The sequence below is a fragment of the Juglans regia genome, chromosome 9 (assembly GCF_001411555.2).
Source record: "Juglans regia cultivar Chandler chromosome 9, Walnut 2.0, whole genome shotgun sequence".
Taxonomy (NCBI): domain Eukaryota; kingdom Viridiplantae; phylum Streptophyta; class Magnoliopsida; order Fagales; family Juglandaceae; genus Juglans; species Juglans regia.
The window spans coordinates 17,447,645-17,471,771 of NC_049909.1; the positions used below are offsets into that span (position 1 = coordinate 17,447,645).

The window sequence follows — 24,127 nt, forward strand, 5'->3', positions numbered from 1 at the left end:
TAGGGTGTTTAAACCCGATATTAGAGTTAGACCTAATGAACCCGACTTTGTTCGGGTGAGCCATGTTGGATATCTCGATGGATTGGGCCCAGGGCCTTTTATACATAGGCCTACTGCTTAGAGCATTCCCATATGCTTCCTCATATGCTGTCCTTAGTTAAATTATAGGGAAAAAATATGAAAAATGAAGAAAAATGAGCTACATCCAATTTCCTATGGTAACTTTTGATTTTAGGATTATATAGTTGTTTTCCAAATTGGGGGAGCAACTGTACACATCCTAAATCATTCTTTTGAATTTTTTTTTTTTTTTTATTTCAAACTTATATTTTAATAGAATATAAAGAAAGAATAAAAAAAAAAGTAATAAAAAAATTATTTTAATAGAATAGAGAAAAAAAATATTGAGTGAGATGTATGAGATTTTTTAAAGATAGTAAAATTTAGAAAAAAATTTTAAAAAGTGTGTTTTTTAGTCAAATTATAGCAAAATTTATTAGGAAGCGGATATTAATGCTCTTATGACCGCAACATAATTATTCATTTTCCTCTTAATTATATTTTAAAAAATGATATATGCGGGAGATTTAAGGCAGGGAATGCACAAGAACGGTCTACGTGGCAAAGGAAATGGTGCGTTTCGCACAAACCTCAGCTCCGTTCTAGCAAGCTTCTCCTCCATCTCAGTCTCAGTTCCTCTCCGAAAGCTTCCCTAAGGTTGTGTTTGGATGTTGAAGTGAGTTGAGTTGAGATGATAAAATATTGTTAGAATATTATTTTTTAATATTATTATTATTTTGAGATTTGAAAAAGTTGAATTGTTTATTATATTTTGTATTGGGATTTGAAAAAATTGTAATGATGAGTTGAGATGAGTTTGGTAACCAAACTCACCCTAAGTCTCGCACAAATCCACTTCATGTTTTCAGTTCCATCTCTCCCAAAGTTTCTCTTCCATCTAACTCTCCTCCTCTACAAAGATTCCCCAGCTCGATATGGTCAATTTTCTGAACATTGCCCAGTTTTTTGAAATGAACCCACCATTCTCCTTTCCGAAGATTCCCCATGGGTTTTTGAACATTGTCCAATTTTCATCATTAAGGTTACGAAATTGCAAAAATAGAAAAATCATGGAAAAATCGTTGAAGAATGAGATTTAAATTTGATTTGTTGGGATTTCATGGATGAAATGGGTTTTTCTGGTTAATGTTATCAAATGAGCTGATACTTCACCTTTTACAAAAATAAAATTTAAGAATTACATCTCAAAAAATATACAATGTTATAAAATCGAGATTCATGAACGTCCTTCCCTCCCTAATTACAAAAATCTGCAACACATCAAACCAAATCCATGGTTGGTTTCTGATTTGTCTTCACTGGCTTTTAGAATGTTTCATTCTCTTAGGGTAGGTTTGGGGAATGAGATGAGAATTTTATATTTTGTTTTGAAGTTTAAAATATTAAGTTTTAATATTATTATTGTTTTGGGATTTGAAAAATGTGTATTGAGATTTAAAAAAGTTGAATTGTTTATTATATTTTATATGGAGATTTGAAAAATGTGTAATGATGAGATGCGATGAGATGAAAATTTTGTGTTTTGATTGATGTCCCAAACCTGCCCTTTCTTTCCACTCAAAAAGTACAAAAAAAAAAAAATCAAACAATCCGTATTTTATCTTAAATCAACCAAAAAAAATCAAAAGAAAAAATACTATCAAGAAATACTACCAATATGCCGACAACGTGAATGAATAAGACAAACGAGCAAGGAACAACGAAGCACTCTCAGTTTCATTTGTATTTTGTGCGTTTCACTTTCAATTTCGTTCGTGTTTCAGCCTTATTTAGCCTCAATTTTTTATTTTCTTTTTTTATTTCTTTAATTATAGTTGACGCGGAATAAAATATCCTTTTCTGCATAACTTCTACGCAAACTTTTCTATCTGTAAGTACACTCTCATTATATTAATTAAAATTAAAAAATAATTTTGATGAATATAAAAGAAATTTAACTTTTAATTATTTTATTCACATAAATCTTCATATTAAAATAATTATTTTTTTTATTATATAATAATAAAATAATATAAAATAAATTTGACTTTTATTATTTACATTAAATCTCTGCATTAGATTATATATTTATTCATTATATAGTAATGAATAATTAATAATTTTAAAAATATTTAATTTTTTTAATTTTATTATATTTTACTATTCTACTTATTATATATTAATTAATAATTATGTTCTTATTAAATTAATATATCATTAAGTTAAATTAATATATTAATTATTATAAAATATGTGATAAAAAGAAAGGGAGAGAAAAATAATTAATAAAATATATATTTGATGTACGTATTTAAATTTTAAATATTTAGAATTTAACTAATCTAATATGAATATATTTTATTTTTTAATAATTAAATATTCATTGACTTTAAATTTTAATTAATACACGAGAGTGTTATAAAAGAACAGTTGTATTTTAATGAATCAAATTAATTCTAAAAATAATTAGTTTATTATTATTATTATTATTTTTGTTTAAGAAGAGGGACGTTCGGGTCCAAAGATCTTTGAATCCGCCATGAGAAAGGCCGGCAGAACTGGAGTAAGACAAGACCAGCGCCACCATCACAGCCGTCTTAATGAAATCGATGAGAACTGGGTCCTTAGGCCCTCTGTTGATCAGGAACCCAATCTTATTCAAACCGATCTCTCACCGCCTTCCTCCCCTTCCACTTCTTCCGCAACAGAAAGCAGAATCGAACCAATTACCGTCAGTTTACTCGTCTCAAATCGCACCCCTAGAACCCGTCAAAACTTCAAGTGGGTGTCTAAGAATCGGCGTGCCCATGCAGTCAAACCCAAGTTTGTGAAAAGGTCTGAACTGGGTTCTCCAAATAATGAAGTGGGTTCTCTAAATTCTTTGGATTCTGACATAGGGTCGTTGAGTATTGAGCAGAAAGTCAACACGAAGCAAGAGAAAGGCGGGGATGAAGAAGAAGGAGAAGGGCGGGAAAGGGGTTGGAGAGAGACAATTGAGGTGTCCGAATCAGTTGAGGATGTGGATGGTATTTTCAGTAGATTGGAAAAGTTTCAGCTGGGCGTGGAAGAGCCTGAGTTGTCGGAGGAGCAGCTGAGGATCAACGATCAGCTGCAGGGGGACGAGGTAATTAATTTAGTGAGCTTGCCTATGGTACGATGTTAGCGTTTTGAGGTTTTTGGTGATTGATTTTTTTTTTGTTAAGTAATCAATAAGTTTTATTCGTAATAATAGACAAAGTTCAAGTACCCAGAGAATATACATGAGAAATACCTACCTATAATTTACAACTGAAAGAAGAAAGTCATAGACATTGAGTCTATTACAAACAATAGCCCCCACCCAAGAAAACAATGTTTTAAAAAAAAAACTTTTAACTCCTCCATTGTTCTCTCTTGGTTTTCGAAACTTCTATTATTTCACCCCCGCCAAATACACCAACACATACATATAGAGACCATTTTTCATATTGTTGCCACTTGTGTATTTTCTCGAAGGCCTCTCCAACATGTTAGAAAGTTCACAAATCTGCCAAGCATGACCCATGATAAACCAAGTCTGGTAAAAAAATCAGCAAGGGTCCTGGCCACCTCGCAATGTAAAAATAAAGAAAAATTCTATACATTATACTACTATCCCACTAAGTAAGATGTAACACATTCATCACCATTAAATGATATTTTATTGCATGCTTATTTATCATTTAATGGTGATGAATGTGCCACATACTATTTAGTATGATAAAAATAAGATGATAGTGTGGTGTATAACATTAATAAAAAATAAATAATCAACAGATTCGCCATCTTTCTTACACATGTAACACCATTCCAATACCATTAATCGACGTCTCCTTAGATTATTTCTGGTGAGAATTTTGTCCAAAGCTACTGTAAAAAAAAAAAAAAAAAACTTCTTTTGAAGGAGCTTTGGTTTGCCAGATGCTCTTTCATGGGAATGAGAGCTTGGCCGGGTTCGATAAAATTCTATGAAATGATCTGACCATGAATTTACCTTTTTTGGAAAGGCTCCAAAACATCCTATCCATCCTACCCTTGATCATACGTATGAAATAAAGAGCCGCATAGAAATCTAAAATAACCTCTTAACTCTCAATCTTGGGTTGCCCTAGTGAAGTCCACATTCCATTGAGGGAAGCCACTAGAAAAAGCCAAAAGGTCCGCTATCGCTACATTCTTTGCTCGTGCTAACTCAAATATATTGGGGAAGGTGTATTTGAGACAACATTCACCACACCATTTATCATGACAAAATCTAACGCGAGAACCATCTCCCACAACAGTATGTGTATATCTCCTGAAAGTCTCACAACCCTTCCTAATGTTTTTCCACAACCCTACCCCATGTAAGCCACTTATCTCATTGGAGCATCAACCACCCCATGCTTCCCTAACCTGTGCATCAATGATAGACTTCCACGAAGCCCCCCCGTTCTTGTTGGTACTGCTACAACCATTTACCCAATAAAGCTTGGTTGAACTTCGTCAAGTTATGAATACCGAATCCACCCCCAGAAACTGGAAAGCACCGTGTTCCAATTGATCAGATGGAACTTGAACTCGTCTCCCAAACCACTCGACAAGAAATCACGCTGTAACTTCTCAATACGGTTGGCAATCTTTGCTAGGAGTGGGAACAGAGACAAAAAATAGGTGGGAGGTCAGGGAGAGTACTTTTAATCAATGTAAGCCTACCACCTTTTGATAAATACAACATCTTCCAAGATGGCAGCCTACGCTTCACCTTTTCAATCACAGGATTCCAAATCTGTTTTGATTTGAAGGAGATGCCCAATGGTAATCCAAGATATTGAAGAGGTAAAGAAGGTACCTTACATCCCAATAGAGAGGGCCGCCGCTTCAGGAACATTCCCCACTGGCACCATCTCAGACTTTGACATATTAACTTTCAAACCCGAAACGGCTTCAAAACAAAGAAGTAGGGCCCTCAACGATTGGATATGCCCGAGGTTTGCTCCACAGAATATAAGAGTGTCATCAGCAAACATCAATGAGAAATATTAAGAGAATCGAAGTTACTATTCCCCACCGAGAAGCTGTAGAGAAAACCACCTTCCATAAAACCTATAATCATCTTACTGAGAGCTTCCATGACGAATAGGAAAAGTAATGGAGATAGCAGATCTCCCTGTCTCAATCCATGAGAGTCAAAGAAGCTCGCTGGAGAACCATTCATCAAGATAGAGAATCGAACTGTTGAGATACAGAACTCTATCCATTTCATCCATCTCTCTCCAAAACCGCATCTTGTAAGTAAATAGAGCAGAGATTTCCAATTAACGTGATCATAGGCTTTTTAAATGTCAAATTTGCAAATTAACCCAGGTTTCCGAGATTTGAGATGTCCGTCCAGCACTTTAAACCGAGTCTAGAATTTGTCTACCTTTGACAAATGCGTTTTGTGCCTTCAAGATTAACTTCTCCATCACCGTACTCAGTCGGTTTGCTAGCACTTTGGAGAGAATCTTATAGACCCCTGTCACAAGGCTAATAGGACGATAGTCACGAACATCCATTGACCCCAACTTTTTTGGTATGAGTGCTAAGAAGGTGGCATTGAGGATTTTTTCAAAGCTAGCATAATAATGGAACTCTTGAAAAACCCGCATAAGATCACCCTTGATCACTTCCCAACAGGTTTGGAAGAAACCCATGGTAAAACATCAGGGCCAGGGGCCTTATCACTAGCCATGCCACGAACGACTTTGCATACTTCTTCTTCTTCAAAGGGCCTCTCCAACCACCCTGCACACTGTTGATCTAAAGCTGAGAAAGTCAGCCCATCTACTGACGGTCTCCAAGGTTGTTGTTCGGATAGGAGATGTTCATAATACTGGACCATGTGCTCCTTAATACTTGGCTGATTTTGGTGATTGATGATGGCTTATATGTTGCTTTGGCCATTTTCTGAATAGAGTTCTTTGAATGTGTTACAACCTTAGAATGGTTCCACAGACCTTAAGTTTAGTATGTTTACCTTCTTTTTTTTTAATTAAGTTAAGCTTTATTGGATATCGATTTTTAGATTTAATATTTTAGATTTATTGGATGTCTGGCCAAAGTGCAATAAGCAAAAAAATTGTGAAAATAGTTCTAAACTTCTATGATTAGGATAGTATTTTAGGTGGGTCAGTGAAATCACCCGGAAAAAGTACATGAACTAGAGAACTATTTGTTCAAAGAATGTTATAGTGTTACATGCTGCTGCAGGTTTGGTTTTCAAACTATTCATCTCAAAGATAATTGATTGATTGTCACATTTGGATATGATGGCTTACCTATATATCGTACATATTTTATAAACGTTAATATCCAAAATTATGAATCACTCTCAATTACTTTCTTTTAGCCTCCAGTGCTGGGTATATTTTTAGTAGTAGATGCTATAGACAGTAAACATGTTGGAACTGACACACTTTTAGCATTGGTTATCTATTTCCTCTATAAAGGTCTTTCAGGTTTTCTGAGATGCCTTTATAAGTAGTGCAGCTCAATTTAGTCGAGAGGTTTCCTTACTGTCATAAAGTTCAGCGATTATATCTTACCCTTTGTCGGGATTCCATCCATGCAAGTGTTATGGCCTATTTGGAGTGCGTTCATCCATCTATACGAGTTTTATTGTCTTTCAAATTAAAATCTGGTTGAAATTGGTATAGGACTTGACAACTTTAAAACTCTTTTCCAGGATTTTGTTGAACTAGATAATACTTTTTTTGAGAGATGGTTGACACTTTGAGGTGCCAAGCAATCAAATCATTTCAAAAGTAGAACACATATGAGGATTTGAAAAGAGATCGAGCTTGATATTAAAACGTGCAAGGTAGGAACTTTATGACGGCTTTGTATTACCTTTAATCATTTGTGTTTTTCTTTTGCAGTTACTCGCTATGGAATCCATTTATGGAGACAATGTTTTCATCCTTGACAGGCACGATGGCTTAAGATCTTTTCAGGTTTTGCAATAAACCAGTAACTAAAAATCAAATTTGATCATCAATAAAAAATTGAATGAAAATTTTTCTTTTGCAGATTCATACACACATTGAAGCACCAAGTGGAATTGCTATTACTGCAATGCTAAATTCATCTGATGAACTTCAGACCAAAATTGACAGTTCAGATGATTTCTCATACTCTTTCAGAGTCGAATATCTTCCACCAATTTTGTTGACTTGTTTATTACCTAAACCATACCCTAGCCACCTACCGCCTTATTTTGCTATCTCTGTCCGGTGGTTGGATTCAAGTAAGATTTCCAATCTTTGCTCTAAGCTGGACTCAATATGGAGGGAACAGCTAGGGCAGGAAGTCATATACCAGTGGGTGGAATGGCTACAAAGTTCTTCTCTTTCTCACCTTGGGTTTGATAAAGAAATTATGCTTGGTACTTGTGGAAAAAGACTTACAGGAGATAGACGTGCAGTTTCTGGAATTTCTTCCCCAGATGTGGATATTCCTTTAATAAAAAGCTATAATGATGAGAGACACCTTGAGAACTTCCTCACAAACTTGCATGAATGCTGCATCTGTTTTAGTGAGTATGCAGGTAATTTTCAACCTTTACTTGACAAGCTACAGTGAGTTATTATTTTTCAAAGTACATATCTCTCATCATTATTATTATTGTTATCATTATTAGAACTCAGTGTACACTGTGCAGTGATTTAGGCATAATTTTATATTTCCCTTGAATCCTGTGTCAGGATTTGCATTCTGTAGCAGGTTCCAGGATAGGGTTTCTTGATCGCATTGATTTCTTGTCTGAACTGATTTCTTTAGTTTGCTGTATCTGTGTGGATTTAACAATCTTCCATCAGTGAATTTTCATCAACTAAAAATCCAATTCTTATGACCCTATTTTCACCTTGTAAAACGCATTAGGTACTGAGTTCATCAGATTGCCATGCCAGCATTTCTTCTGCTGCAAATGTATGAGGACTTATTCTGATATGCATATCAAGGAAGGCACCATAAGCAAGCTTCAATGTCCTGATACAAAATGTGGAGGTATGGTCCCTCCTGCTTTGTTAAAACGATTGCTTGGTGATGAGGAGTATGAACGGTGGGAGTCCTTGATGTTACAAAAAACACTTGATTCGATGTCTGATGTTGCTTATTGCCCGAGATGTGAAACACCTTGCATAGAAGATGAGGACCAGCATGCTCAATGCTCAAAGTGCTTGTTTAGCTTTTGTACACTGTGCAGGGAGCGGCGCCATGTAGGCATAGCCTGTATGACACCAGAACTGAAGCTTCTTATTTTGCAGGTAAATTTTTTAGATTCCTCTTTGGCATCTCTTTTTTTAAGGTTCCTTCTGTATTACTGGGGCGTGCGTATCATTTCCATCGATTGAGAATACTTCAGTCTGTCAACTCCTTTTTGGTGGAAATATAGTCACATACCTTGTATGTGGGTGGTAGTATACAAATATAAGAAATCTATTCCAAATGTGATTCAATGACTTGGCCCTGTGTATGGCTAACCCTTGGATTCTGGTTTTTTGCTTTCACTTTTGAGTTTGAAGCCTCGCTTAGGTTCTTTACATTTTTCATTTCAGCAAAACATAGCTCAGTAGCTTCACTCTTAAGCAGAGGATCTACACATATAAAAAATTAAAAGATACACACATACATGTTCTTTATGATCCATTAATTTGTGTAGTTTCAGTAAATTGAACTCTTTCATGATAGCTTCAGAGTGAGTTTTACTGAAGAGTCCAATACATCAATATTTAGAGTAGGATTCAACCCACATGGTACCATGGCGTTATACTGTCCAATTAATCTGTGAGTTTTATAGCATTGTTTTTAACCATGTCCTGTATGACAGAGTAAGAGTACTTTGTTGTTATTTCACATTCAAGATCTCCAAATGGTCCAGTGTGTAAGAAACCTCATGTGTCTTCAGATATTTTTCCTCAGTAAAAAGGCGTCCCATAATGTTCCGGACCTTCTTTTTTCTATTTACTTATTTATAAAAAGGATTGTACACTGTAATTGGGGCTTGTCTCTTGATATTATGTCAATCTCGCTATTCCATAATGATATCTTCTGCATTTAGGTTTTCTTTCTTACCTCCTTTTAAGTTTCTTTTAAGCATTTCCTTACCTTTCTAATTAACTTCCACCATATTGTCGTAAACTTCCATATTACTAGAAACTCAGGTTCTTTGCTTTTTGACTGCAGGAACGCCAGAATTCATCCCAACTAAAGGAGGAGCAAAAGCATAGAGAACGTGAGATGATCAATGAGATTCTTAGTGTCAAGGAAATACTTCGTGATGCTAAGCAATGTCCATCGTGTAAGATGGCAATTTCCAGAACTGAAGGTTGCAACAAGATGGTGTGTGATAACTGTGGGCAGTATTTCTGCTACCGCTGTAACCAGGCAATTGATGGATATGATCATTTCAGGTATTTAATTTACATGTAGTTTAGATTTTACTATCTATGCTCTTCTTTTTTTTTCTGCTTGAATGTATGATTAATGAATTTCTATCAACTTAATTACTTGTTCAAGGAGTGGGACATGCGATCTGTTCCCACAAGAAGTAATTCAGGAGTGGGAAGAGCGCATTAATCCTCGCCAAGTGTTGGGTCAGATTCAAGCTGAACTCTTTGCTGCACATGGTCAGGCATGCCCTAATTGTGGTCAATTCAATGCAAAGGTGAGTTAAAATTGGGCGTCTCAAAAGTTTGGATATCAAGACCCATAGTTACGTCCAACTTGCTTTTATAGGCTGTCACCTATAAATTATTTTCTTTGATTTAGAGTTTATGAAAATGTATTGGTACATCTTACGCATTGTATTTTCAAACACACTAATAAATTTATTACAAGTGATATAAGATCATTGAAATGAATTACTTATATATACATAAAAAAGAAAAAAGAAAAAAGGGAATTGAGGAAGAAAGGCTCGCCGAAACAATCCAGTGGATAAAAAAGTTTTAGCGAATTGAAATTCTCTTGATTATTAAGCTTTTCTTTTATTGGTGAATCACCACATTTATTGTTTATAAGAAGACAATTATTGACATACATAGCAATGATGCCCAAACCTTCATGCTTTAAGAGTCAATAATAAGACCAAAAGAGGAAAGAGATGGCCCACATTGTTACTGACATATTAGCTGTGTTTCCTAATTGAAGAGAAGATATACTTATATTTCATGATACTGACCTAAGAAATCCGGCCATATGAGGTTTGAGTCAAATGTCGCCTGGGCCAAGAAGCATGTCTATAGTATACAAATTGAATCTGACAAAATACTGGACTAGAAACGGTTTCTCCTTCATTGGTTTCTTGATCAATTCTGTTGACAGTCATTTTAATGTCTTTCTGTTCGTTTGAACTACAGACTGCACTAGTTTGATTGATATGGCTCTCTGTTTTTTGCTTTTCTTGGCTATACTAACAGATTGGCAACAACAATCATATATTTTGCTGGGCGTGCCAAGTTCATTATTGCTATCTTTGCAAAAAGATTGTGAGGCGTAGCTCTCAGCATTACGGACCCCGGGGTTGCAAACAGCACACGGTTGGGTAGCGTCCGACACTATCATTGAACACTCGGGCGCACTTGGCCTATTTGAATGAGCAAACCGAGCAGCTTGTCATGATCTGTGAACAGGTGAGTGTTGAAGCATTAGGATGAAATGGATTAGTGTGTTTGGATGTTGAATTGAGTTGAGATGATAAAATATTGTTAGAATATTATTTTTAAATATTATTATTATTTTAGGATTTGAAAAAATTGAATTGTTTATTATATTTTGTGTTGGAATTTGAAAAAATTGTAATAATGAGTTGAGTTTGGTTTTAGTTTCCAAACGTACCCAAGCCGCTTGGCTCTTGTGGTGATTTGTATCAAGTTCCAGTGGAAGGTTCTTCTATTCTCGTTTGCCTCGTTCCTGATTAAATTGAGACATCTCGACCATACAATTTTCCCCAGAGTGATGTAACGTATATGTTTTTGAGATCACATTCTTTTCTTTTCGGTGATGTTGGGTGTCACTTCTCTTTGTTGCTTGTTTATACAGTGAGCATTAATAATTAGTGATTATTAAGCTCTTTTGATTATCATAAACTGGGAGTAATACATTATCCGTACTTCCTAATTAGCCTGTAAATATAACAATGAGCATGAAAATCTATCCCTTTAAACGGCATATATAAACTATGCTTAGTAAATTAAAGCTATGATGATTGTTCTTTGTTCTCATCATCCAACGACATCTAGGCATACACAATCCTAGATATAAAAATATTACAAACAGATAAGAGGGAGGGTCCTTGCCACCATCAATATACAAAATACAACTAGGTAGATTATCTAAGGGTATATGACAAAAAACTAAGTTGGTTGTTGCCCACTGCGCCATAGAGTGCACATATCGATTTTGAGATCGATAAATTTTTTAAACACTCCAATCATACCGATTTTGTAATGCATGACCAATGTCTTCAATAATTTGAATTATCTGCCATATTGGAGCATCGTCATTTATGGTTGATATTACTAACTGGGCATCTCCTTCTAGGATAATGGGATCCTTTTGCAAGTGTTCTTTCATCTTTATAGTGAGCAGGGCTGAAGAGGCTTCTACAATGATTAGAATTATAGACTGATTTTTTGATATCCATATTTTCAAGATCTTCTTATGGTAGTTGAAAGATGGTAGAATTTAGTATTTAGGTCCGAAGTAGTTAGCCAAGTGAGTCGAGATTTTTGACGCCACAAAGTTTCTTCATGCTTCAATTGTTCTTGGAGGTTTTGTTGGAGTTACTTCTCTCTTGATAGGTTATGTGGATTTGGAGGGTTGCACTGAATATCAAGAAACTCGTTTTCTATTTGGTGGATATTGACTTAGATTTTTCCAAAGTTAACTTTATTCCAGTGTTTGAGAGCCTCTTTGGTGGGCTTGATTTTCCTGCAAAGTATAAATGCCGGGTTCCTAATAAAATGTTTGCACCGGACTTCTTGAATTATTATCTGACTTAATGGCTTATGGATCCAGAATTCTTTGAATTTGAATGATGAAGTACGTCAAAAGTGCTTTGTTGTATTGTGCAGAAGCGGATGGTGATCTGATGCCGAAGAGGTTAGATGTTGCAAAGTAGCATCGGAGAATAATAATCTCTACTGAGGATTTGCCATTCCACAGCCTAATCTTTCTCTGATCAAAGCATTTACTTGTTTGTTGTTGGTCCAAGTAAAAGTGGAACCAGTGAAGCCGATGTCAATTAAGTCGTATGTGCCCATCAAATCTTTTAGTCACCAATTGAAGAAGACGTATCATGTTGCCATCCAAATTTTTCTGATTGGTTTAATAGATCATTAAAATCTCCTATGTACCCATGGACTTGAGAATGATTTGAAGGTTGAGTCCAATAAATTCCAAAATCTTGCTTTTTGATGCCATTGTGCTGGGGCATAGACATATGTTGCAAGCTAATGATGATTAGAAGGATCATAGGAAATTAAAATAGATATCGCATTTATATTAATATGTACAGGTTCAACATCTACACCCAGATGTCATAATAGCAAAATGCCTCTTTTTATTCCTGAGGCTGTGAAGTTTATAAAATGGTAGAAATCTAGACTATTCACAATAGTTAGGGTGCGTTCAATTGGCACTATGGTCTACGACAAAAATATGATGTCCACGTTATATTTCTTGATATTAGTCCTTAAACTTCCGATTACCTTGGGACGGGCTAGTTCATTGCAATTCTATACCATTGTCTCCATATAGCAGGTGGAGACATGGTTGAGTCTGCCTTGTCAACTGTTTTGGATTTCCCAGTTGTTGTATGTGGTGTTGTCTTGTGATATGGTTTTGTTCGAATATGCTCCTTTGATTTTGTGATTTTCCCAGTAGCAAATGAGTGCATTTCAAGAAGCATATTTGCCAGATTTTCCTCTTCATTGGTAGGATTTTGGTTAGTATCACCTATCGGCGTAGGAGATGGAGGGACTTTGTGTAAAAACTTTTTGGAATCTTTTTTTTCAGTGGCTGACTTTCTTCGTGCACAAGAGGGGTATTCCTCTTGAAAATATTCTTAGCTTTCGGAACTTCAATGGGTTTAAGTGGATTACCCGTGGGTTGTTCATCCACTATGGGGCCTTTGGTTTGTGTCTTCAGTGGGCTCAGAGTGTTAGAGGTTTCTGGGCTTGATCTTTAAAAAAGAAACCTCGGGATGGCTGATCTGGATAGGCAATAGTGGGCTCTTACATGGGCCGAAAGGTCTTTATTATAGTGCTTTGTAGCCAACCACTGCAGCTTTCATTTGCTTCCACTGAGAGCGCCATAGTCCATACGCTTTTGTTTTGTACAAAGGGATATGAAAATCTCTGTAGCACCAAATCAGGCAGTGTGTTGTACGAGATGTGATTTGCCCCATTTGAGAAGTTTGAAAACTTGGATTGACGGATGGGAAGGGATTTAATGAGTACAAATTTCCAGCTCTGACTGTTTTTTAGGCGGTTGGTGAGGAGGATTCAATGTCTACTGTAGATGGATGAAGGTTGTTGAACAGTAGTTTACTGGGATGGAAGCTTGCTGGGTATGGAACTGGCTGGGTTGGAAATCCACCGAGGCTTGCTGGTCTTGGAGGCTCGAAGGGAATATCTTCGCTGACGCCAAACTTGGGAGTCGAGAGTCATTCGACGATGAGGTTTGCGCTAGGTTGGGGAGCTCATTGGTTGAGGCGCAGTGTTGATGCCGAACTTTGAGGATATGTTTCAGTGGTGAGAGCAAGCTCCGTGCTTGGTGGTTGCCATTTTTGGAGAGTACCTGCGCAGACGAAGCCGCTGGTGAGTGCCGAAGGAATCTCTACAAACATTTCCTTTTCTGCATTTATAATTTCTGCCATTTTTTCTTTGCCCTTTGCACTGTGGGAATAAATCTCTTTGAACTGGTTTGGGCTTTGCTGCTCTTTCATGATGTAGATTTCAGTTTGAGTGTTTGTCTGTAAAATTTCCCCTTCTACTGGCTTGTCCAACTGTGAGTTTGTCTGTGCGATGGCTTGGGCTTGCTATGGAGGTTGACTTGTCGCTGAGTTGTGGAGGTCAGTTCTTAGCCAAGAACCAAAAAGGCAGATGGGGAGGGATGATTTTTAAGAATGTGTAGAATATCTGTGAGTGACTATCCTCCCACGAGCATAGCAAAAATCAGACAATCTCTCATATTTGAATGAAACCCATGTGTCTATGTTGTAATCTTTGAGAAGCCAAAAACCTTGTTTAAGTGGTTTTGTAATGTCTATTTCAACCCTTATCCTTACGAATTTTCTGCAAGCTATTCTAAATTGTGGATCTACTTCCACCTCCAGTAAGTCTCCCATAGCTTTGCCAATGTTTGTAGCATTTTTCAGTCATATGGTCCAATGTAAGCCCGTGTATTTGCACATGAAAGACTGAAGAAGTTAAACTCATCTCATGCCATGTAGATCCTGGAGGCCACGATCTGAGAATGATCAAATGCCCCTTAAAGTTACATGAAGCTTGGTTAAGGATCCTTTGTTTATCATGGACTGACTGAAATGTGAAGAGGAAGAGATTAACTTCTAAATCTTTAATGTGAAAATTTTGTATGAAATTCCATGCTGCTTTGATGCTTGCATGTAGTGCAGTTTTGTTCAATGGACGAGCAGCCACAATTCGTCCAACCAATGCAAGCTCTGTGGTTTTCTTTGTTGTTTCCGTAACTGGTGATAGGTTGAGATCTTTCCAGGATGGAGCTTCTGTTTGTTGGATTAGTGGATCCATTTCCATAAGTGGAGAACTGTTCTAATTGGTCCTGGGTTGTTTTTTGTTTAGGTAAATGGTTGATTACTCCATGAAGGAGTGGAATTCACTGAGAGGTGAAAGAGAGACTCGGGAGGGAGAGTAGATATTCTTCGTCCAACTTTATAGTATGGTTTGGTTGGCACGTAGACGAGGCCAAGTTGATTCAGGTCCAACCCATTATACAAGCTCTAAACATAAGCGAGCAGCTTACCTTATTATTATGAAAAGAAAAACTCTGGATGCATTCTTATTTATGCAGTCGCCGTGCACTAATCCAACGTGGATTGGTTCAATCAGCTAAGAATTCTGCTACGTAGAGTCGAGTACCTGCAGTCGTGGGGGCTAATCTGACATCATGCCATGTCAGCATATGTTTAAAAAAAGGATGCAGAAGCGAGAAAGAAAATACAGAGAGGGGAGATGGATATAGAATTTATTTGCTGGAAAAAGATGTTCCTCAAACATGTTCACAGCAACTCATTTTCATGAACGTATGGAACTTTCATGAACTTATCAAATTCGTCAAACATGTTCATAGCGAAAAGATGTAACCATTTGTCTTCTCCCTAGCGAGCTCGATCGGCTTCCTATAATGGTGACTATAGATTTTATGAATTACATCTTCAAGCTTCTCCCGAGGAACAACAGGAAGGTTATCAACAATAATAATATTTCCAAATCCATTGTCTAACTCTGTATTCCCCCTTTCCCTCGAATGACATCTTCGTCATCGTTACAAAATGATGAAGGCATGCTCAAAATCAAAATGCGATACAAAGTGAAAAACAACTTCTAGAGGACGTAAATTTAATATTTTAAAAAAATTTACCTTAACATGTGAAAATCCTAGCCGGAAGGGAGGCAAAAGGAGTCAAGGTCTGTGTTTTCTTTCTTGCATTTTTTTTTTAAACATACGTTAACGTGACATCACATCTCGTCAGATGAGTCCCCCATGACTACACATATGGGGGATTGCACGTACTCGACTGTACGTGGCAGAATTCTTACATAGGGGCACTTTTATGATATCCGGCCACTTTTGTTGTATGTACTGTAATTTTTTCATATCTAGATTACTTTCAATTGGATCTTTCTCTAGTATAATCTCATCTTCAGCGAGAATGGTGTTCTTGAGAAGTTTTGAACTAAAAAGATTGTTTTTAAGAAGTTTCAATATTGGAATACCGTTGGTTTCGCTGACCCCAAAGAGTAGCTATGAGGCTGCTTGTGGTATTGCTTGAAGAAACTTACTTTGGCTGTTATTGGGTATGTGTTCGTGCCCAATAATATGTAAACCTAAGTTTGGTTTACTTCGAAGCGAACTCATTTTTGGCCCAAAACGCCTTATTAGGGCTTATCATGCTGCTTCCTTGGCATTGTCATCAGAAGACCATTCTATTTACAGTTTCCTTGGCTGCTCTTAGGGCTTTTTCACTCTTCTGAAACAGAAGGAGGGAAAAGAAAATTCTCTTGCGTTTTTTGCTTTCTGTTTTGGATATTTTATTTATTAAATCATTTTACTTCTCATTTTTACACCTCACATCATATTTAATTTTATCTTATTCTTATTAAACTTAAAAAAATTTCTACAAGAGAAAAAATAAAAATAAAAAATCATATGCAAGCGTAGAAATGAAAGGTAGAATTTTTGTCAATGTGCACTCTCTTTTTCTCTCCCCCTCGCCTCCTACAAGTCCTCTCCCGAAACCCTCTTCCTCTCCCTCGCCGTCGCCCCGTATATGTTCAAAACAATTTCAAGAACTGTCGGGAACCAACAGAGAAAGAAACCTCAAAAGACCCAAAACCCACAGCAACATAAGCAAAATGCATCCTTTGAGTACAGAGCCAACGCTTTGCTAACCTTCGTGGTGACCATCCTCGTACTCATGTGCGCCATGGCCTCCTTCTCCGACAATTTCAACCACCCCTCGCCCTCTGCCCATGTCGAGGTCCATCTCTCTCACTCAAAAACTTACCTTTTCTTAATTTCAAGCTTGAATTATTATCCTTCTCTGTTTCGCCCGCACCACAGAGACGGAGAGCCCCCCATCTTTATCTTCATCTCCTTCTTCTTTCCTTTTGTCCCATCCGTCGCTTGTCTCCGTTGTTGCCAACAAAATAAATCCAGCAGTTAGCTGCTTCTTTTTCAATTGTTGAATTCTTCTTCATTTTTTGCTTTCCTGGAGCGAAGGGTTGAAGAACTCTGGTTCTGGGCTTGCTCATGACAGCCGTTGGTAAAGATAAATCATAAAAGAAAAAAATTAGTATTTTAATTGTACAATGCAAAAAGAAGCTACTCAATGTGAAGAGTAAGATATATAGCTTAGCCATAGTCAAAACAGTGACCATTGTTAGCCAAATTTGGCCATTTTTTTAGCTAATTCGATGCCAATTCTCTAAACATAAGCCTATGCTATGGAGAGCGATGCTTCTCTATAATACATTCGGGCACAGACAATTTCTGAGAGACTACTGCCCATCTTTTTTCTTGCTTTTCCCTCTCTCTCTGTGATAATTACAGAAGCCTCAATAGAGGTACTTTCATAATTTCCGGCCACTTTTGCTGTATCTTCCTGTAAATTTTTCATATCTAGATTGCTTTCAGTTGGGTCTTTCTCTAGCATAATGTCGTCTTCATCGAGAATGGTGTTCTGGGTAGTATATATTTTTCCTTTTGAACTAAAAATATTTGTTTTTCAGAAGTTTCAAGATTGGAATGCTGTTGGTTTCGCTGACCCCAAAGAGTTGTTATGAGGCTGCTTGTGGTATTGCTTGAAGAAACTTGCATTGGCTGTTAATGGGTATGTGTTCATGCCCAAGAATTTGTATACCTAAGTTTGGTTTACTTCGAAAGGAACTCATTTTTGGCCTGAAACGCCTTGTTAGGGCTTATGATGCTGCTTCCTTGGCATTGTTATTAGAAGACCATTCGTTTGACGAAAGTCCTAAATTTGAAAATAAGAAAGTTGATAACGTTAATGTTCCAAGAAGTAGCTCAAGCATCCAAAAAAGGCGCAAGCTATTTCCTTTAGTTGGCAGGGTGTTCAAGTCTTTGAATTGGATGGTTACAAGGGAAATAAGATTTTCAACGGCTGTGAGAAAGTATGGATTTCCTCATTCAGTCAATGCATTTAGAACTATTATTCATATATTTGCATTAGCTGGGATGCAGATGGAGGTATATTCTTTGCTTAGAGATATCATTGGATATTATAAAGAAGGTGATCGTGATGTATTTGAATTGTTCCCAACTTTGCTGGATTCATCTCAGCACGTGGCGAGATCAGTTGTGGTATTTGATGTACTTATAAAAGTATTTGCAGCCAATTCAATGCTTGAGAATGCCGTGGATGTGTATGTGCAGACTAAGAGTATTGGGCTTAAACCAGATATTTTTTCTTGTAATTTCTTGTTGAAGTGTTTGGTGGAAGCAAATAAAGTGGAATTTGTTACAAGTTTATATGAAGATCTAAAACAATCTGGGCCATCGCCTAATGTTTACACATACACAATTATCATGACCTTGTATTGTAAAGGACATCTTGGTCAGGATGTGGATATTGGACGAGCGACTGAGATTCTAGAAGAAATGGAGAGGCGTGGGGAAAACCCAACTGTTGTGACATACAGTACCTATATCCATGGCCTTTGTAAAGTTGGTTGTGTTGAGTTTGCCTTTGAATTTACTCGGAATTTGAGATGTAGAAACCAGCCTCTGAACAATTATTGTTATAATCCTATTATTCATGGATTTTCCCAAAAAGGTGATTTATATGAAGCTTTGAAGGTTTTGGAAGAAATGAAGAGCTATGGAATACCACCAGATGTTTACAGTTACAGCATTTTGGTTGATGGGTTTTGCAAGAAGGGGGATGTTGAGAAAGGTCTTAATTTGATTGAGGAAATGCATCTTTCTGATTTGAGACCATCCCTAGTTACCTATAGTTCACTCTTCTATGGTCTATGTAAGAGCGGACTGACGAACATCTCACTAGATATGTTCCATAATCTTGGGGATGCGGGTTATAGTTATGATCATATTGCTTATGAAATATTAATCAATGGATTATGTAGGCAAGATGATATGCATTATGCCTATAAACTTTTGGAGGAGATGATCAGCAATAATTTGGTGCCTGATGCTTTCAATTTTCACAGTCTAATTCATGGTTTCTGCAAGTTAGGGTTCTTAGATAAGGCCATGGAGGTTTTCAATATCATGCTACATCATGGTGTCTTGCCTAATACTGTCACTTACAATGTTATAATTGATGGGTATTGCAAGGAAGGGCACTTGGAGGAAGCCTTGAAACTTATGGCTGAAATGCAAGACCTAGGGATCTTTCTTAACACATACACCTATAATGCAGTTATTAACAGGCTGTGCAAGGAAAGAAAATCAGAAAAAGCTTGGGAACTTTTTCCTCAAATGCTTAAGAGAAATGCACTCCCTGGAGTTGTTAATTATAGTACGCTGATGGATGGTTTTACCAAACAGTTAGATTTTAAGAAGGCTTTGACGTTGTATACAATAATGCTAAAAATTGGGGTCATGCCTAACACAGTTACATATACCATTCTTGTTAACATATATTGCCGTAGGAACAAAATGAATGAAGCATATCATTTTTTCAAGGAAATGATCGAAAATGGTTTGGTTCCAGATAAGATTTCTTACACATCTTTGATAGCTGGATTTAGCAGAACTAATGACATGAACAAGGCTTGGGCATTACTCAATGAAATGTTGAATAAAGGCCACATGCCCAGTGTCGTTACTTATACTTGTTTAATTGATGGGTTCTGCAAGGTGAACCGCATGGATATGGCCGACTTGTTGGTTGATGAAATGAAGAGAAACAAAGTGACTCCAGATGTGGTAACTTACACTGTTCTCATCATTGGATACCATAGACTTGGAAATATTGAGAGAGCACGTGAGTTATTTGATGAAATGAAGTCAAGTGGTATTATTCCTGATGATACTGCTTTGCGTTGGGGCTTAAAGCTGGTGCAGTTTCCAAAGGCTAGGAAGCTGGGGGAATAGAGTTATGAGGACCAGATGGTATACTACTGATCTCTTTTCTCTATGTAGTTTGTTATTTCCAACTTTATATACTGGTTTGATACATTAAGCTTTCTTGTGAAGCTTACTACATCCCGATTTCATCACTTCATCTACATTTTTGAAAACATATAGTATATGCCATAAGCAATTCCTCTGCTCACATACTGGTAGATGCACAATTGGCTTAAGATCCAGAATTTTGGTGAGATATCATTTACATCCAAGAAAGGGAACCTGTGACTTTTTGTTTTGCCGTACTTTTTTATTTGGGGGGCTTACTATTGAATCTGAAATTAGAAAAATGAAGTACATAGTTTCAAAGCATCTCTGCACTTATGCCTGTGGTTTCCTTCACAGTACTTGTTTTAAGTAGTTTACTTGTTCTTGAAATAGAGTTATCCAATGAACCCTGGTGGAACCTATATCTTTCACTGACTGTCACAGAATCATGAAACAGATAATGCTGATGATTCTAGCTGTTTTGGTGATTGAAGACGGATTGATTACTGGTTAATACCGCTTAATGAGGGTACTATCAGATTGGTCAAGTTGTCGAATAACATTGCAAAAGCCACATTGGGTGAGGACTCTAGGAACACCATCTCATTTAGAAGTTTTCTAATAATTTTGAATTTATTTTTTGCAAGCATCTACTTCTTCTCATCTTATTAATCTGCTTATTTTTTTTAATATATAATATGCATGACAAAAATTACTTGCATATCATCTTGAAAGCCAAATACGTGTGTGTGAATTACACTTTTGCTTTATATTTGGCCAAAACATTGTGATGTACCAAATGCTTTTGATTCATTAGTAAGGATGGATTTTTCTTCTGCTAAATGAAAGCCAAATCATCGTATGAACTAGGATTATGCAAGTTATATTCTTTGCAGAAAACTATGGTTCTTTCTTTTGGAATGGTTTGATGTGCTGTTGCTTTGTATACTAATTGTAATAAATTCAGGCTGTTGTTTACCGATCAAAAAAGAAATAAATTCAGGCTGCTGAATAAGTTGGAAGGTGAATTAGATGTATGAAAAAAATTTGGGGGGTGAAAATGCCAATGGTTCTTGCACCAAGTAGTATCTCGTCCCTCCATACTTAGTTTTTGAAGTTAGGTCATTGAACTTCCTCAAGATTCACAACATTACACCAATTCGATATATATATATATATATATATATATGAATTATTGAATTATTGAATTGTCCATTCACTCCTATTAAATCTAAAAGCTAAGACTTTCAAATTATTTTACTGGTTTACATAAATTAAAAAAAAATGTTCTTGAAGATAATTATGCTGACCCAGGATTGGTTTACATTAAAAAATACATAAGAGTAAAAGATAAGAAGTTATCACTTGCCTTTCAGGAAGAAAAATGCTTAAAAAAATGGGAGCAGCTCTCTTAGATAATTGAAGCTCCCAATTTGAGTATGACAAATATTAAGCATAATTTCAATAGCCATAGCACTATAAAAAGAAATATTGTTTTACACCTTTTATGTGTTTTTTATTTTTTATGTTTGCATCGGGAAGAAAAAATCATTTTTTCATTTTTTTTTTTTTGTAATTGCATGATAGATTCCTACTCTTGGATCAACATACCTGGAATTATTTTCTATTTTTATATTTTATGCACTTAATACATTATTGGATAAATTTGATTAAGCATGAACTATATATGGTATTCCTTTCTCATATTGCTGCTGAAATCCTAGAGTACAGCCAAGGCCACTGGTCTTCACTCGGCAAAAACCACAATCTTCAGATTAAATGGAACGAGGGGAGGGGGCGTATTCAGTCATTTTGTTGATGCTGACCAATCAAAGTTGCATTCTTCTTGTTCCCAGGCATTATTACACATGTACTTATAAATGAGCAATGCATGTACATCTACACGCTCAGATCGATTAAAGGAACATGACAGGTGATTTATTTCCTGATATGATAAGATCCATATCTATTAAATTATAACTGAAGGAAGTTGCTTGCTTCTTGCATGTAAAAATGTTAAAGGTGGATATCTCACAAAATTCTACCTAACCAAGGTCTTTGCTTACATGCGCATTGTACCAGTAGAGAGCAAACTAACTCAAAGCCTCAAAGGTTGAAGGCATTGCAAGGAAAAAGCCAAGAGGATCCACCTGAACCAGGTCTCATGTTTGATCAACAAGAAGCATATATTGAAAGGTTGTTGATAAGCTCCATTTCTGAGTTCCACTCAAGAACTGAAGTCATTTACACTGGAAATGAAAAGGGTATGCTGCAAATATCTGTTAGTATATATCTTTATCACGTCAACCAGTTTTATATCCAGGGAAAATTGCATTTTAGTGCAGCATCAAGACAAAACACCACCCTTTCTATTTTATGTTTGCTTCTTGATTGAAGCTAGCTTGGACCAACAATGGAGACAAGAATTGCCATGAAAACAAGTAGGAATGTTAGCGAGTACTAAGAAAACTTATTTGATGAGTAGACTATCTTCTTTATGTTCATTGGTGCTGCCATTAAGAAAGAACCAGTAAAATTTGTGCGATTGTGGCTGTCAAATTACCATTCAACGACGAAATCATAAGCTTTGGTACCCCTTCCATTCGTAATTATGGGAAACCACGGATATTTTCCGAAGTTGATGGTGACTTGAACACCCAAGCTTGGCGCTCTTGCAACTTGGCAGCTTACAGGGCATTCGTGTAAACATATACGTCGGAAATGATTTTGGATGCCTCAGACTTGAGGACGAACGGAAATAGTTTTATTGTAAATGACTGAAAATAGACTCATAGAGGGCGAATGCAAGAACATAAATGAGACAATTATTGGTGACAATTAGGCCTATGTCTATATGCTGTTTGAATGTGCAAAATCTACCATAAAAATGAATGAGTTACAACTCGGAAGCTCTCAAACTCTCTAAAGTGGAATTTCTTGTAAAAATTATGAGTTCTCTTCCTTTGTTATGGAACAAGTCGCAAAAGAAAAGCATGTGGAGAAGAAGATAAGCCCCATTTTGTGGTTTGAGTAATGCTACTCATCAACTCAGTTCTTATCATTCTATAATGTCGTATTAGATGATTGAAGACTATTTATTATATTTCACTTGCGAATCTATCATTTAATGTCACATTATGGGATGATGAAAAAATAGATGATTAATAGATTTTTTCTTATAGTCTTGTGCATATATTTTTATCCTTTAAAAAGCATATTGTTTGTGTGTTTCTTTTATTTTCTTCTGATCGGATGATAGATGTTGTCATGTTTCATTATCTTTTTTATAAAGAATAATGCTAGTATGTTCTATCATTTGGTCCCTTCATTTTAACCGTTTATGTATTTAATTTAATTTAATTTTTTAATTTTTTACTTATTGATTAAGTGAATATAGTGTATTGATATATTTTTTTATTTTTTAAAAAATGTTTAAAGATGTTAAAAAATATGAAAAATAAAAATAAAAAAGATGAATTTTGCCTAGGCGGCATGCCTAGCGGTCACTGCTGAGCGGTAGCCTAATATCACTCATTTATAAAATAGTAGGATCTATGCTAATTGTTGTGATGACTTTAAAAATACACTTATTTAATCAGATCATTGATAGTTCTATTATAGTCATTATGTTCGGGGAGATTTGGAAAACATAGGTATTTTACCAATCCAACAACACCTTGTCATATAAGCATGGCCACTTCTAGTGTCATTGTAATCTAACCTAACCCTCAAGCCCGTGAGAAGAATGAAAATTCGCGTGATAAAGGACAGCCACTTTTGGTGATCACGTATGTGTAGGGATTGCACGAGCCTCCATGAATGGACATAAATGAGAGTGCAATTCAAGTGGAAATGACAGGTGGACTTAGCCCCCTTTAGATATAAGAAGTGTTTTATCTTATCTAACTCGAACTCATCTAATCTCAACTCCCTATTTAAACTGTATTTGCCTACACCTGATAAACCAAATATATCTTCACAAATGGTTTGATTTTTTTTTTGCATAATATTTTTTCTATCGGATTTTACCGCTAAAATAAAAGGTACCAATATGTGGAAACGATCTTTTCATCCTACTTTGTTACTCTTCAAAGAAAGGACATTGCTATGTCTACAGAAGATTTCTACCATTATTAATTAGTTAAAATTTATCATTTTTTAA

The 24,127-nt window shown here is 36.1% G+C and overlaps 2 protein-coding genes and 1 long non-coding RNA gene across 4 annotated transcripts; all 3 read left to right on the top strand.

Moving 5' to 3' along the window:
• The first annotated feature begins 2,575 nt into the window (after positions 1-2,575).
• On the top strand, positions 2,576-12,233 carry LOC109019042 (E3 ubiquitin-protein ligase RNF14). 2 transcript variants are annotated; one of them, XR_002000686.2, is made up of 8 exons: positions 2,576-3,184; positions 6,978-7,052; positions 7,129-7,645; positions 7,981-8,366; positions 9,286-9,512; positions 9,619-9,766; positions 10,521-10,733; positions 12,177-12,233. XR_002000686.2 is itself a non-coding variant. In XM_019001267.2 (7 exons), the coding sequence occupies exons 1-7, from the start codon at positions 2,600-2,602 to the stop codon at positions 10,647-10,649; spliced, it is 2,067 nt and encodes a 688-aa protein (XP_018856812.2). In that variant the 5' UTR covers positions 2,576-2,599; the 3' UTR covers positions 10,650-11,104. The 2 variants fall into 2 exon arrangements, 1 of the variants encoding a protein (XP_018856812.2); XM_019001267.2 differs by lacking the exon at positions 12,177-12,233 and having other exon boundaries at positions 10,521-11,104.
• Positions 12,234-13,401: 1,168 nt separating this feature from the next.
• LOC108984134 lies at positions 13,402-14,327 on the top strand. Its single transcript, XR_004802417.1, has 2 exons — positions 13,402-13,922; positions 14,058-14,327. It is a non-coding gene; the product is annotated as an uncharacterized LOC108984134 (long non-coding RNA).
• Positions 14,328-17,694: 3,367 nt separating this feature from the next.
• Positions 17,695-23,059, top strand: LOC108984135 (pentatricopeptide repeat-containing protein At3g22470, mitochondrial-like). The gene is made up of 4 exons (XM_035693864.1): positions 17,695-19,962; positions 20,423-20,545; positions 21,690-21,898; positions 21,988-23,059. The coding sequence occupies exon 1, from the start codon at positions 17,695-17,697 to the stop codon at positions 19,942-19,944; it is 2,250 nt and encodes a 749-aa protein (XP_035549757.1). The 3' UTR covers positions 19,945-19,962; positions 20,423-20,545; positions 21,690-21,898; positions 21,988-23,059.
• The last annotated feature ends 1,068 nt before the right edge of the window (positions 23,060-24,127 follow it).

Coding starts and splice junctions, on each gene's coding strand:
- LOC108984135 (XM_035693864.1), top strand. CDS start 17,695: ATGGGTATGTGTTCATGCCCAAGAATTTGTATACCTAAGTTTGGTTTA.
- LOC109019042 (XM_019001267.2), top strand. CDS start 2,600: ATGAGAAAGGCCGGCAGAACTGGAGTAAGACAAGACCAGCGCCACCAT. Junction 7,646..7,980: donor CTGTTTTAGTGAGTATGCAG/GTAATTTTCAAC, acceptor AAAACGCATTAG/GTACTGAGTTCATCAGATTG. Junction 9,513..9,618: donor GATGGATATGATCATTTCAG/GTATTTAATTTA, acceptor TACTTGTTCAAG/GAGTGGGACATGCGATCTGT.